This window comes from Cibotium barometz, chromosome 30 (assembly GCF_041138505.1).
Source record: "Cibotium barometz isolate CiBa-2024 chromosome 30, ASM4113850v1, whole genome shotgun sequence".
Classification (NCBI taxonomy): Eukaryota; Viridiplantae; Streptophyta; class Polypodiopsida; order Cyatheales; family Cibotiaceae; genus Cibotium; species Cibotium barometz.
In genome coordinates this window covers 4,745,260-4,759,856 of record NC_141075.1, presented here as the reverse complement: position 1 = coordinate 4,759,856, position 14,597 = coordinate 4,745,260, and the positions used below count along the sequence as shown (strand labels likewise).

At 44.9% G+C, this 14,597-nt stretch overlaps 1 protein-coding gene across 1 annotated transcript; it reads left to right on the top strand.

The window, feature by feature from the left end:
- Nucleotides 1-332: 332 nt before the first annotated feature.
- LOC147621083 (cell division control protein 45 homolog) lies at nt 333-2,522 on the top strand. Its single transcript, XM_086824476.1, has one exon. The coding sequence runs from the start codon at nt 552-554 to the stop codon at nt 2,358-2,360; it is 1,809 nt and encodes a 602-aa protein (XP_086680602.1). The 5' UTR covers nt 333-551; the 3' UTR covers nt 2,361-2,522.
- Nucleotides 2,523-14,597: the final 12,075 nt, after the last annotated feature.

Here is a 14,597-nt window from a genome sequence, read left to right as displayed (position 1 = left end):
CACTCTTTTGCCGGACGGAGGCCACCGGTCGGAGACACGTGCACAAGCTAAGAGATGTCCATGAGTGTCTTCAAATTTAAGGCCTACTCTTTGGTATCCAAACCTCTCATGTCAAGAGGAAGGGAGATGGGTTGTCTCCTCACAAAGTGGTCTTTTTTAATGGTGTCTGGCCACTAGTTTGAAAAATGCGGCATGCCTAGTAGGTAGTACATGGTGACTAAGGATGGGAATATATATTATTATATATTGAGAAAAAAGCGCTACTAAGGTAGAGGAAGCCTACCTAATAAGAATGAATTGAATGTGAGTGATAGATATGCTGCCCCGCTTTTTCAAAATTCAAAACTCTTGCCCGCCTTCTTCTTCTTCTTCTTCTGAGGTGAGCTGCTGCTGCTCTTAGGGCATCCTTCCCACCCCATGCTTGCTTTGATGATGTTCCCACCTTTTTAGCTAATAAGATCTCTCTGCGCATAACAGAATCCTTCCTTCGCACTCCCATCCTTTGATGTTGCCGCTGCGTGCGGCGGGAGTGAGGCTAGCGAGAGAAGAGGATGGTGAGAGAACGGAGCGGTGCGGCGTTCTACGAGGGCCTGCGATCTTGCGCCCTGGCAGCCCCCTCCTCCCCTGTGCTTGTCTTCCCATCGACTGCTGACACTGATGCCCTTTGTGCTCTCAAGATCACCACGCATCTCCTGGCCCAAGACTCCATCAGGTACTCCGTGTATCCGGTTGCTAGCTTCGGCGACATGCACGCCCTCATCGGCTCCACGCTTTCCGCAGAAGATCAGTCGGTCGTGGCTCTGCTCATCAATTGGGGTTGCTCTCGAGACTTACGATGCTTGCTCAAGCTCGGGTCTGGAGTTCGAGTTTTCGTAGTAGACAGCCACCGTCCCATCCATCTGCACAATCTGAATGAGCGCAACCGTCAAGTGACCGTTCTGTACACCAAAGAAGACGAGTCACAAGCAGAAATGCCCTACGGTTTCGATTTGGCAGCTTTGGCTAACGCCTGCAACCTGAGCAGTGACGAGGAGTCCGGGCAAGACTCAGAAGATCTGGACGAGGAAGACGACGAGGAGGAAGAGAGCGAGGACGAAGGCAACCGGAATGGCGGTGGTGCTGTGGGGGTGAGAAAGAAGAGGCGAACGAGCCAGGAGGAGGGAGAAATGAGTGCCTTGCTTAGAGGCGTGAAGAGAAACAAGGCTGAATACTATAGGATGGGGACATTCCATGGCAGATCGGCGGGATGCCTCTTGTACGCGGTAGCTCACGCCTTGCACAAGAACAGCAACGAGCTTCTGTGGCTGGCTTGCGTGTCGCTCACAGACCAGTTCGTACACGAGAGACTAAGCGTGGAGAGGTACCAGGCGGGCGTGATGGAGCTGGAGCAGCACATCAACGGCGCCGGTAACCTGGAGATGATCACTTCCGTCACTCTCAAAGACGGCACCAAGGTGCGGGTGCCGGATGTGTCCAGGATTTCTTACGAGGACGAACCCCGCCTGATGCTGCTTCGGGAGTGGAACCTGTACGATTCCATGATCTGCTCCTCCTACGTGGCGACCAAGCTTAAGACCTGGAGCGACAACGGGCTGAAACGCCTGCGTCTGCTGCTGGCCAAGATGGGTATTGCGCTGGTGGAGTGCCAGCAAAAGTTTCAGTACATGAGCAGCGACATGAAGAAGCGCATGAAGGAGGAGTTACAGAAACTCCTGCCCGAGTACGGCCTCACTGACCTCTACTTCCGCAGCTTTCAGAGACTGCACGGCTACAGCTCCAAGGTTTCCGCCGCCGACGTGGTGTACGGGGTGACCGCGCTGCTGGAGTCGTGGGGGGGCAACCATCACTCCGACCACTTCTGGAGCGCCTACAAAGCCCTCTCCCTTAACAACCTGGAGGACCTGCAGTTGGGGATGCAGCGTGCCATCAGCGTGCAGCGCGCAACCCTGCGCCAAGGCAGCCTGGCCATCACCAAGAAAGGCTACATAAAGAGCGCCCGAGGCTTCCGCTGGCTCAAGCTGGAGGACAGCTCCGACGCCGAGCTGCTGGCGCATCCTCTCTCATTGACCAAGTTCTGCTACTTCCTCATGGACGCTCTCAGGGAGAAGGGCGCCCGAGCCAAGCCCATGATCTGCGCGGCTCTCAGGCCCGCTTCCGCCTCTAAGATGGTGCTCATTGTGGGTGTCTCCAGCCGGCCTCGCCTGGGCGCCCAGCACGCTAACCGCTTCGGCATGGCCTTCCGTTCCGTCGCACAGGACCTGGGCGCTACCTTCACCCACGATGCCTTCGAATCATCCTGGATCCACCTAGACCTTGCCTCTGTCAATGCCTTCATGATTCGCATCTCCGAGAAGCTCTAAATTGCTCACATCTTCCGGAGACTGCTGTGCTGTCCTGTTTCCCCCCTTGTATCGTTTGCCAGAATTTCCCCCCTTGTTTCGTTTGCCAGAATTTGGCCGCGCATGCTCTTTGGCGAATGTAACAGGGTTGAAAGGGGCAATAAAAAAACCCTAAGTTTCTCATGTCTGCTTGCTTAGTTCGAATTTCATAAGTTTTACCATCTCAGAGTCTTTGAAGCAAAGAGTTATATCGCCACTGTTGTGTGTGTGTGTGTGTGTGTCCGAGCTTCTTTCCCACTGGTTTAATTATTTGCACTGTGCCACAGGCAGTATACTCCGGAGTACGATCCTTACGTGCAACCTTCCACCACTCATTGATCTCGCAGATTTCAGAGATGCAAAATACAATATATGCCTTTGTTTTCTTTCACTGGCAAAGACATCTCAGTGAGACCTTTAGGGCTAGTTTCCATGGAAGGGCTACAAGCTACCGCGATGTCAGTATACATGTTGGTAAGCTTGGATCTTCAGAAGTGAAATTGGTTGCACGTAGGTTAGCCAGTGCTGAACTGGACACATCGTGGTTTTCGATAATTACCCCTTAGTTTTAGAGTTGCTAGTCTAGAGTAATTGCGAAAATTTCTTGAGAACTTGCTGGAAATTAGTTGTTCTTTGATCGTGGAAACAAGCCCAAAGCTTGCCCTTAACGTTGGCTTCACAAGCCCAAATACAAAAGCTAGGTTATTATTATTAGTAGTAGCAGCAGCAGCAGATGAGAAGCCTACTTGTGCAAAAGTTTCATGCTTGTCCATTTGTCATTCAGAGGCAATTCTGGCATTTTTTGTGTTTGGCTTGGAAGTTGGACAGGTCGAATACCGAATTGTTCACGCAAGTCAGTAGACGTTAATGTGGTTGGTGATATAATTTGCAAGGGTGCCATGCCAACTCAATCAGTAGATAGGATAGGATGCCAGGGCAAATAGATATAGTTGCATATAATAACTAACTCAGAAATGTAAAGGTAGTGGGAGAGAAGAGTCAAGTAGCATTTAAGGGTAAACTCAAGCTCTAAATCGAGTTACAAGAAGCCCTGGGACCAAGTGGAAGCAAAGCAAGAGCAAGAGCTACAAGCCACCAAGTCAGTCCCAACTTAAAAAGAGGAAAACGGGAAGGCCCCTAGATCCTTCACAAGGAGAAAGATGCCCAAATAAGGAGGACCATTCATGAAATGATGGAGGCAATCGAGGCAAACCAAAAGTTACCCACAATATACTCGACAAGGATTTGGTGGGGAACGCAGATATGTGGCAATGGAAGATTGACCTTCCAAGTTCCAATTGCTCCAATTTCTCCAAGAGCTAGAACACAGGCAATGATGTTGTAAACCCATCAGTAAACACATTTTAAATTTTGGTCGAGAAACTTGCAAAGCGGGGAAGGTGCTCGTGATCTTATTGATCGATCTCATAGGTGATGGCTGGCTCTATCCCCTTAGTCGTGTTGATGAAATACACTATAAAGATTTTGAATTCTCGATATCGAGAGGTCAATGGTTACATTGAGCTGAGTGATGATAGTTGGGACTTATCTACCAAGATTATTACTTTGATATTGTGCCATTGCTCGCTCTATCAAGAGAATTCAATTCAAAATTCAGAGCGAAAGCTTGTAACATGCCAAGGATAGACACACACACACAAAAAATCAAATTTGAGCTACTAGGCTTACGGCAAGAAAGTCATGGGTTACACACAAACTATTGCTAATGCAAAATAGCATGGAAGGCAAAAACTAAGAGTTAAATACAACTCTTCGTACGACATAATACAACACATGAATTAACTTTGATTTAATTTGGGAACATTTTCACGAAGAAATTGAATTAATGATATTGTGCATGTCATTTTTTGGGTACACAAGCAACTATTTGCCCTCTGGGTATTTATGAGGGGGGGGGGGGGGGGGGCAAAGGGATCCACGGCAGGGAAGTGAGGCCCCTAGATCAAGGCGAGCCTAGCCGGCCAGGTGGCCACACTAAACTTGGGCAAAGGGATTGCCTATTTGGCCGTGGCCTATTTGGTCGTGGGGTGACGTGAAAAGGGCGCGCACATGGAATTCAAAATCGGGTCCCGCGGCCATGTGGCAAGAGACTAAACCAGGGCAAAGGGAGAGATGACATGGAAAGGTGGCCCGCGAAATCTGAATCTCACGTGACGCAAAGGTCCATCGGAGGATACTTTCTCCCTGATTTTCTTTGCAAGCAGGCGTGCCCAAATTGATGCCCAGGTCTCAAAGGCATTGAAGAGATTACTCGATCATCCTTCTACCTTCCATTCAAAATGTATGGCGGGTTTCTACATTTGTAAAGGTGGGCGTGCCTCGCCTCAAAGAGCTTTGAGATTGGCTTGCACTCAAGCATCCTTCTGCCTTCCGTCCGGCATGTGTAGCGGGTTTCTGCATCTGTAGATGTAGAGGTATGTTACCAATTGTAAGGTGCCTGCGCATGTTGACGGCAACTTATATATCTTGAGAAATTGTAAGGTGCCACCCGTCTTGATGGTGTAATGTGCATCCCTCACGAATGAATTGAGCACGGCCCTCCCTTATGAGTGCTACTATCTTCAAACAGAATGCGCAGAAGGAAAAGGAGCAAAGTTGCTTTGTGGTTGGAGATTGGTAGGTTCCCCATGGAGCCTACAACGAGGTATTCAAGCTGTCAGGATGTGAAGTTGCATCGCATGACCAGAGCACCGAAGGGATTAAGGGTGGTAATGTAAGGGATAAAAGGAGTAGCAAGGGGCAGCATGCGGCTAGGGGCAACAAGCAAAGAGCCCACATCGAACAAAAGCCCATAAACATCGAGGGGGAGGAGAAGCCTCTTGAAAAACAGCCTGTTGAGGAGATAAACATCAAGGGGGAGGAGCAAACTCCTGAAAAACAGCTTGTTGACCTGTTGAGGAGGAACACAAGCCCATAAACATGAGCAGCCTGCTGAAAAACAGCCGGTTGAGGAGTAGCATCTCGGAGAACCGACGACGCTCCCCTTGCCCTCCAGCTTCTAGAAAATCCGCTTGGCTTGAGGGAAAATCCCTCAGGGCTGCAGCTCTACGTTTGAAGACACCACAAAGCGGGCTCAAAGAAGAAGTTGCTTCAAAGCTTGGTCGAGGGGGGTGACGATCCAGCATACTAGCATGAAGTGTAGGAGGAAGTCTTCGATGAAAGCAAGGAGGCCGAGGCAGATAGTCCAAAGGAATCAATCTCCCTTATGTTGCAGAAAGAGATGGCCACATACATGGCCACGAAGGCGGAACGCTTGAATAAAATTCAAAATCGAATCAATTAGGGCTATGAAATCCATGTTAGTGTACAATATGTATTCTAAAGCTCTCATGGTAATTCAACTTTGTAGTTCTTAACCTTCTTTTTCTTGCTACTTGGAAGAGACGACTCAAGTCTATGCCCGCTTGGTTGGAAGTCGCAATGGGTGACTATCACAATGAAGATCCCTTTGAAGGCTTAGGACATATGGCAAAAGATGATGAAGTTCCTAAGGTGAGGATGGAGGTCATACATGGGATGGACCACGAAGTCATGCCACCCACTCATGAGGTACACAATCATCTCTTGTTGGTCTTACCACTCACTTGTTGGTATAGAAAGTAGTGGTTGATTTTCGCTTGTGGTTGCGTTTATGCCACGGTTGTCTACGTACATTGAATTGCACTTGTGATGACACATTCCCTCGTGTGGGTAGGCTTGAGAAGCCTTTGATTTCCTCGTGTGCTTTTAGCCATGTTTCCATCGTACGACTAGTCTACAGCCATGTTTCGGATGTACATTGAATGCCTCTTGCGATGACACACTCCCTCTTGTGGCTAGGCTTGAGAAGGTTGATTTCCTCTTGTGCTTTCAACCATGTTTCCATCATACATCTAGTATATGGCCATGCTAGGCTTGAGAAGGTTGATTTCCTCTTGTGCTTTTAACCACGTTTCCACTACAACCTTAAAGGGACATCCACACTTCTTTGACTTCCTCAATCTTCTCCTATCAGCTCCACTTCGATGAGCTCTACCACCTCGATGATGACAACCATACTCCACTAGTGTCTTAGATGGCCTAAAGTTTTCTGTAAATTGAATCCTGAAAAGCCTCACCTGAAACTTGACCATAATGTCAACCAAGACTTCTTCCACATGACATCTATCAGCCAGTTAAGATTGTTTCAGTGGAGAGTTTTTTTTAGTGTTCTTGGTTCGCAAATCTTGAAATGTGTCAAGTTGAAGTTGCTTTTCATGGCTCTTTTTAATTCCCCCAGCCTTGATGACCTCTTTGATAAATGAGACTAGTATGCCATGCTTTGTATTGTCTGTGCACCATACAGATTTAATGCGATCAACCACTTCTTTAATCCCTAAGTTATTTCCATGTTCTTGTTCAAGGTAGCTTCTGACAATACCTTCCCATTCTTCCTTTGGAGCAAGCAGCAAATGCGGTGGTGCTTTGAAGCATACGCAACATGAATTGTTGCATTGAATCAATGCAAGCCCATCTTTCATTTTCCTCCACCTTTTCAAGTCATGGTAAGCTTTTTCTTTACATCCTTTGAAATGATGCAAGGTTTTATAGATATCTCCTTGAAGATCTAAAACCATCAACTTATAGGTTTTCTTGTCAAAGGTAAAAAATCGAGAGGAGATATATCGTGTGTAGCGTACACTTGTTGGCAAGGGGACATCTTTATCAGTTGGTACTAGATTTTGATATAGCTCTTCCTGAATCGAGTCCTTAACATCGAAAACATCTGAGCTTTGGCTTTTTTGATCATGCTCTAGGTATTCGTTGATCACAAAAAAGGGTCCTTCATAACCCTGCATGCTGGGCTCTGATTTGAATTAAGAAGGGGTCAAATCATGCTCCAGGTATTCATTGGCCACATACTCTCAGTGCCATAAACCTATCAAGAGTACCTCTGCATGCATGCTGGACAATGAAAAATGATCAAGAAGGGGGTGTACCCTTGCATGTTTGTTGGTGGGCAATGAAAAACGATTAAGAAGGGGGTGCCAATCTAAAGTGGAAATTCGATTATGCAGATTTGAGCCCAATTCTACAGATCGCGGGCAAATCAATCACATATCATCTAACCCCTGTTCCTCGTTCAAAATTTTGAAAATCCCTTTGCCACGGGATGGATGGTAGTGGATGATCGAGTGCAAGCCAATATTGCTCTTTAATGCCTTTGAGACCTGGGCACCTATTTGGGCGCATTTGCATGTAGAGAAAATCAGGGAGAAAATCTCCTTCATGCACCTGATGGACCTTCTACCACGTGAGATTCAGATTTCGCGGGCCTCCTTTCCATATCATCTCTCCCTTTTCCCTCTTTCTAAGATAGAGAAGCAAGCAAAAACAAGAGGCAAAGTGTAATTTTATGGTTTTTCTCTACTATTCTCAATGTTTTCACTTCTCAACCCCTCTCAAGCTTGAGAAGTTTCTAAATTGAGTGTTTATAATGCAAATCAAGCTTTTCTTAAGAGTTGTAATGAATAATTAAGAAAAGTTTACATTTATGCTTAATTAGGATGCTTTTTATGTTTATCTCTCTCTCCCCAAAAGAATGGTCATTTCTATGACAACCAACGGAGTGGGAATCACCACAAGTATTCCATCGAACCATTATGGGCACCTATCCAAGTTGTAGACTTAGACACTGTTACTTTATTGCTTGATCATATACATCCTTTTGATGTGTTTGTCTTTGCTCTTTGATATAGAATATTAGTGGCCGCTTTGCTCTTTGATGTAGAATATTAGTGGTGGCAATTGTTAGTGGTGGGATTACACTTTGTAATATTCTCCCCTTTATAATATTGATTGCATCCTCATGATGGAGTAGAAGAATTTTTTGTGGGGAGAACTGAGAAGCTTACTGGAAGGCTAAATGAAGAAGTGAGTTATTGGTAGGAGTATCTAAATGGGGGTAGGGTGATTACATTTTTTTCTTTTTTAATAAAATTTTTTGTTTATTTTTGCTCACTTTATTTTTTAGCAATCAACAAGTCAGGTTTACAATGTTTTATTGCTGAGATTAGCGAGGTACTAAGGTTTGTTAGTGTAATGAAGGATAAGAGTAGGGGGGGGCTGACACAATTATAAAATAGGAGGATTTTAAGAGTTATTAGCAACGAAGGAGAAGAATAGGGGGGTCAGACACAATTGTAGATGTCCATGTGAAAAACTCTAGATTTTCATGGTGTTCAAAGTATTGACCTTTCTAAGAGTTGGATCTACCTTTTGTGAATATGCCCACTAATAATTGAATGTCCTTCTTGAGTTGAAAAAAATATGTTTGCATACATTCTCCAATTCAGCCTTTGTACATTTCAAGTTCTCTTCCATCTAATGTATCAGACTACCATAGACACTTGGTGTTAATCCCCTTTTGGATTAACAAGTATGCTCCTCCAATTGAGGACATTAATAAGTGTCATGTAAAGGCACTATAAAAGTTATACATTATGAGATATTGGCCACCCAAGGCCTTAGTTAAGTAAGTTTTGGGCGCCCAAGTGTGAATAAGGGCCAAATATATATAAGGCATTTTCTCATAACACAATCCCCCTTTGTGCTATTGAGAGCTCTTCTTTGTGTCTTGAGAGAGATTGAGAGAGAGAATTCTAGCATTTGTCCCTCTTCTATGCTTGTATGTTTCATGCTTGTGTGGGAGAGTGAGAGAGAGTGATTGCCTTATGCGACGGTGCGAGTGACTCTACGGTGACAGCGTGGAGGTGGAGCTTAAAGGTTTGGAGCTTAACAAGTGAGCTTGGAGGCCTCAAGGGACTCAAGTTCAAAGCATTGGTAAGTGCCCTACGACAGTTGTGTTCTATTGCTCTTCCTTTAGGTGAATACATTGAGTTCCGTCTTGGGGGTGTGGTAGTCCATAACATTTTTGGCACCGTTGGGAAACACCTTTGTTTCTTCTTTCCTCTTGGAGTTTCAGCTCCCATTGCATAAGATTCATGATTGCCTTTGCATTCTGGTAGTGCATTGTGTAGGAAATGAATGGACAAGATTTGTGTGAAAGTGAAAAAATCGTGAGAAATTGGTTGTGTTTGTTGTGTATTTGTGTGGTGGAGTGGTCTTGGAAGAGAGCTTCACTGTTTTTTCTAGTTAATTTTGATGTTTGCATCACTGGAATCATCAACGTGAACGGGCAGGTTGGTGTTCTATTTTTTCTTCTTTTTAAAAATTCATTTAAAAAAAAGAGCTATTGACTTTGCCTTGAACTTGTATTACACTCCTTAGGCGTGGCACAATCAATTTGGAAACAATTGGATAAGTATTTTGCATCCAGAATCACATTGGTCAACCGCAGGAAGTTTCCATGTGAAAGTGCAGGAAAATTGTTCAGCGACGTGAATCGCTCCCGGCATCAATGCCGCGATTAACACTGTAATTCACGAGATTATGCCAAAAATAGGTAGCCGTATCCTGACACCTCTAACATCACAAGGTCTGACAAAATTAAGAATCGTTAAATGTGCAAAAAATCATTCACGACGTAAACCATTTTTAGTTTTCACGACGTGAACCATTTTAGAACCCTTCACGGCATGAACTATTTTTAGTTCACAACGTGAACCAATTACTTTTCATGATGTGAAACCTTCTCTCTTCATGATGGCGTGAACTTTTTTTGCAATTTCACGCCTTAATCAAATCAAACTCAAGAACTTGGTATAGTCAGATTAAGGCTAAGGAAGTCTTGAAAAATTTAAAAATCATAACAAGGTAACGTGGAATTCTGATTCCAAAAGCAAAAATTTTAAACACGTGAAAGTGCATAAAATTGTTCACGACGTGAACTGTTCTCTAACACTTCATGCCGTGGACTTTTTTCTCTGCAATCTCACGACCTCAAAAATAAGTTGACAGAATTTGATCAAAATTTAATTGGGGCAGCAAAATAGCTTATCAAATCATACATACATGCACTTGAGGTTTGGAAAGCTCATTGGAGATTACCTTACACCTGACGATAGTGCATCAAATCACCTAGGATCTTCCTATCAAAAAAGTGTGGGTTTAGGCCACTCAGTAAATAAGCACTCAATTGAGTGTCTTAATGAATCTGACCACCGTTGAAACTAGTAGCGAAGAATCCATGGATGAAGGGCTGCGATACTCTTGGTTTGGGGAAGAGGAGAAACCACCCTCCCCAACCAGATCCAACGGTATCATTGATATCGTTCGGGAATTTTTTTGTCTCCTAATCAGCTATGACAAAGAAGCGCAATCTGCGAGCATGGGTTCGTCAACCAGCGCTGGACTTGGTCCAAGGCAAGAAGTGCCTTTCCAACCGTCAAATTAGAGACTGTCAAACACTAACACCCCCCGAATAAGAAGAGACATGGAAAGTGCGGCCAGGATGGGTCAAGTATTCTTCCCAACCTCAGAGGAAGTAGAGTTAGATCTAAAAAGTATCAAGGTGGAAAAATAGCTATGAGGGTTAAGCTTAAGGAAACAAGAGCTCGATACTCGAAGGGTGAGAGCTGAACAAAAGGAGATGGGAAGTGTAAAGTTACTCCAATCATGGGGTAAAGAGCTAGAAATAGTCATGGGAAGAAGTGAGGGAGAAATTCCAAACTTAGAACCCATAAGTGAAGAGCCCAGAGCGGAGGAAGGGTTTGTAACCCTAGAAGAAGAGGATCACCTAGCAAGAGCGGCGGGCAAAGTGGAAGACCGCATGTGCACCAAAAAGGACATCGAGCAGATGATCAATCATCCTACATTCCTACAGGACATGAAACTCTTAATTCTGCAAAGGCGTACAAAGGCGACTAATGATGAGCCATTCCAAAGTGAAGTGACAGGACCATCCTATAAACCGGAGATGCCTAGAAGAGCCAACATAGGAAGAGGACGAGGTCTAGGTAGGGGGGGAGCAATTCCTCAAAGACTAAGGGTGGATCCAAACCTTGATCTTAATGCAGCCACAAGGACGGATTTGTTGAATATGGCCACAGAAATGGGCCGAGGAATGGTCAGGGAACTAGGCACTGCTCTAGAATCTCAACCCTCCCAAATGAAGCCACACATCATTTCCAAGCTCCTTCAAAAATTCTCTGGGGATAGGGATCCTATTCAACATGTAGAGATTTTTGAATCCACATGCGAAACCCACGGGCGGCAGGCGAGTCACTGATGTAACAATGACTCATGCTTTCTCACACTGACCCTAGAAGGGAAAGCACATCAGTGGTTCCGAACCCTCAAACCTGAGGATAAGGTTTACTTCACATGAATTAAGAATGTGTTTGCGCCCAGCTTTGCTAGAAGTGGCGACAGATTGAGTCCTGTGGCACAACTGCACAATATCAAACAAAAGGAAATGGAGTCGATGAGAGACTATGTGTCTCAACTAAAGCACTTAAATTCAAGGTGAAAACTACGGGAAAGGCTAACTACTAACGATCAGGAGTTAGAGACCATAGGATGCATGGTTATCTGGTACTAGACCATAGGATGCATGGTTATCTGGTACTAGCCCGACCGGCCACTCTAGATGCATGTTGCAAACTGGCAAATGAATATGAAGATAATATGCTGGAATCGCCACAACCGGAAGATGTCAAAATATCTTCAGTAACAACAACTTCACGTGTTTCGAGTCACCAAGAGATTGGAACTCGAAGCAAGCAAGTCAAAAACGTGACTGTGGAAGATGAGCTCAATAATACAATATTAGAGAAATTGACGGTAAAGGAGGGAAGAGAAACATCTGGGCATGGGCATAAAATCTTTACCCTCGTAGGGAATTAGTGTGGTGCTCTATGTGCAGTTGAATCACACGACCATTGAATGTCCACAGTTAAGAGCAAGGCCACTACTCTATTATGCACACTGTGTCAAACTAGGGAATCATGACACTTCCATGTGCAGATATCCAAGGTTTCAAATAGTTGCACAACTGCCGGCACCTAGGGCTCCGTTGGCCTTACTAGCACCACCTGTGCAAATCACTACAGCTTTAGGAGAACCCAACTCTTCCTATTTACCTAGGGGGATGTTTCGGGTGTAGGAAACTTCACCTCTACCACCACCTGTTCTACCACCACAAGCACCACAAGATAAAATCAACCAAGTATTGATTGAAGAGCCATCAGAAGATATTGATATGGTGCGTGAAGTAGAACTTAGTGGAGAGTACTATGAGGAAGTTGCGGAGATCACACCAGAATTCTATGTCCTATAGAATAACACGTCCCAATACCTATGTTTCAAACCATAGTATAGTGGAAGGAAAAGGACATAAACTCAAACATGAGGAGAGGACCACTACAATGTTTTGGCTGCGGTGGGCCTCATCGAATCGCTGAGTGTCCAAACAAGAATGTGGTTCATACGCACAAACCCCAACAATTGACTACTCCACCCAATGACATGCCAATACTTACTTGTACTAAATGTGGCATTGATCATTTGATCAAGGATTGTCTATACTGCGCAAGTGGTTCAACTTTTGCTTCTAACCAAGCCACTATACAGACCATTAATGTGCAGCCTGTAAATATCATGCCACTCAATGTCCTGACACGAGCCCAGACCCAATTGGGAGACAAGGGGAAGAACCGAGCAGATGTGACCACTTCCAGAACTAGCCGGAGAAGAAGAGTGAAAAAGTGGGTAAGGGTGACACCAGGGTCGTAATCCAAGATGGATCCGAAGAAGATACATTCGACATCGGATCCACCCAATTGAGAGAAGAAGGGGATCAAGCGGTCAATCAAAAAGAGCCTGACCTAGAGGTGCAAGGGGAAAGACCATCAACCCGTAAAGGAGTCGGGGAGTACCCAAATGCCCGAAGAGGAGATAAGGAAGCTTGAAGATGCCAGGGCCTTAGTGAAAGAATGTCAATGACTTCATGAAGCCAAGCTAAGGGCTAACCAGGTTAGGATACAATGTATCCAAGAAACGAGCCAACAAGCGAAAGAGAATCAGACATACCTACTCCAATTCCAGAAGAGACGAAAGAGGGATCTCAAGGGAATACAATGTCAAGAATGTTTGAGGAAGATGCACAGGATGAGTCCATCCATTCCTTCCCTGGGGATGGATATAAGTCACACCCATGGAAGGAACCCTCAATTGCCAGAGAACCCAGAGACATAGGAAGCCTGGTGGTTGTACTGTCCATGTCTGTGCAAATGCCATTGGGATAACTACTACGCAGTTCACCAACACTATGGGCAGACATAAAGGAATGGGTAGAAAGGCCAGCGGACTAAGGCCAGCCGACACTAGAGAGGATGTTCTGTCACTTTTGGCAGAAAGAACCCTAAAACACACAAGGGGAAGAACAGCTAGAGTCGTCAAGATACCAGTTAATCAATTGGGACATTATTATGAAAGTGACGGCACTAATGCTACAATTTCGATTCATCATAACGACGGGTACCAGCAGAGACACTGGCTATCCTCGATGGTGGGGTGGGGATTAGCATCATCACAAAACGGTATTGGGAAATTGGGAAAAACTCGATCTAAATAAAAAGAGTAGATCTAATCGTTAAAATGGCAGACGGAACATCTTCAAGACCCATTGGGCTTTTGGAGAATGTGAAACTCAAACTCTTTACGTTTGGCTATCATTATACATTGTGGTAATGGACTTCCTACGCCAACCAAACTCATATGACATAATATTGGGGAGCCCCTTCATGATGGAATCCAAATTGGTGCATGATTGGGCATTAGATCATGTGTATGTGTGTAGGGATTCACAAATTTTAAAGATAGATCTGAGAACATGGAGAGCACACCCCATGGGAAGGGCAATTGTTTGGTAATGATTCGGTCACAAGTGAGCGGACCAAATCCGTACAAATATGCTAGCCCACGATGGAAAATTCCAAAGAGGAAATGAAAATGTATGCATCACTTCCTCCTCCGGATTTCACTGAAAATTGGATGCATGTGCAAGCTACCATAGATGTGATGCAACCCAGAGGAAACCAATATATGGAATCTGGAACTGTTTCCACTACCTTTGTTGTCTATATGGTCAATTGGCAAACCACTGATGAAGAATCAGAAGAGGAGACCTCCAGCATAGAAGGGACTGGATCACAAGGCCGTACCAGTGCCTCAACACCTCAGAAGAGGTGAAAGCAAAAATGATATATTGCTCAACGAAATGCCCAATTACGAAGAAAACCCACAGATGCCCAATGGCTGAGATACCTTGAAGCCACT

Coding starts and splice junctions, on each gene's coding strand:
- LOC147621083 (XM_086824476.1), top strand. CDS start 552: ATGGTGAGAGAACGGAGCGGTGCGGCGTTCTACGAGGGCCTGCGATCT.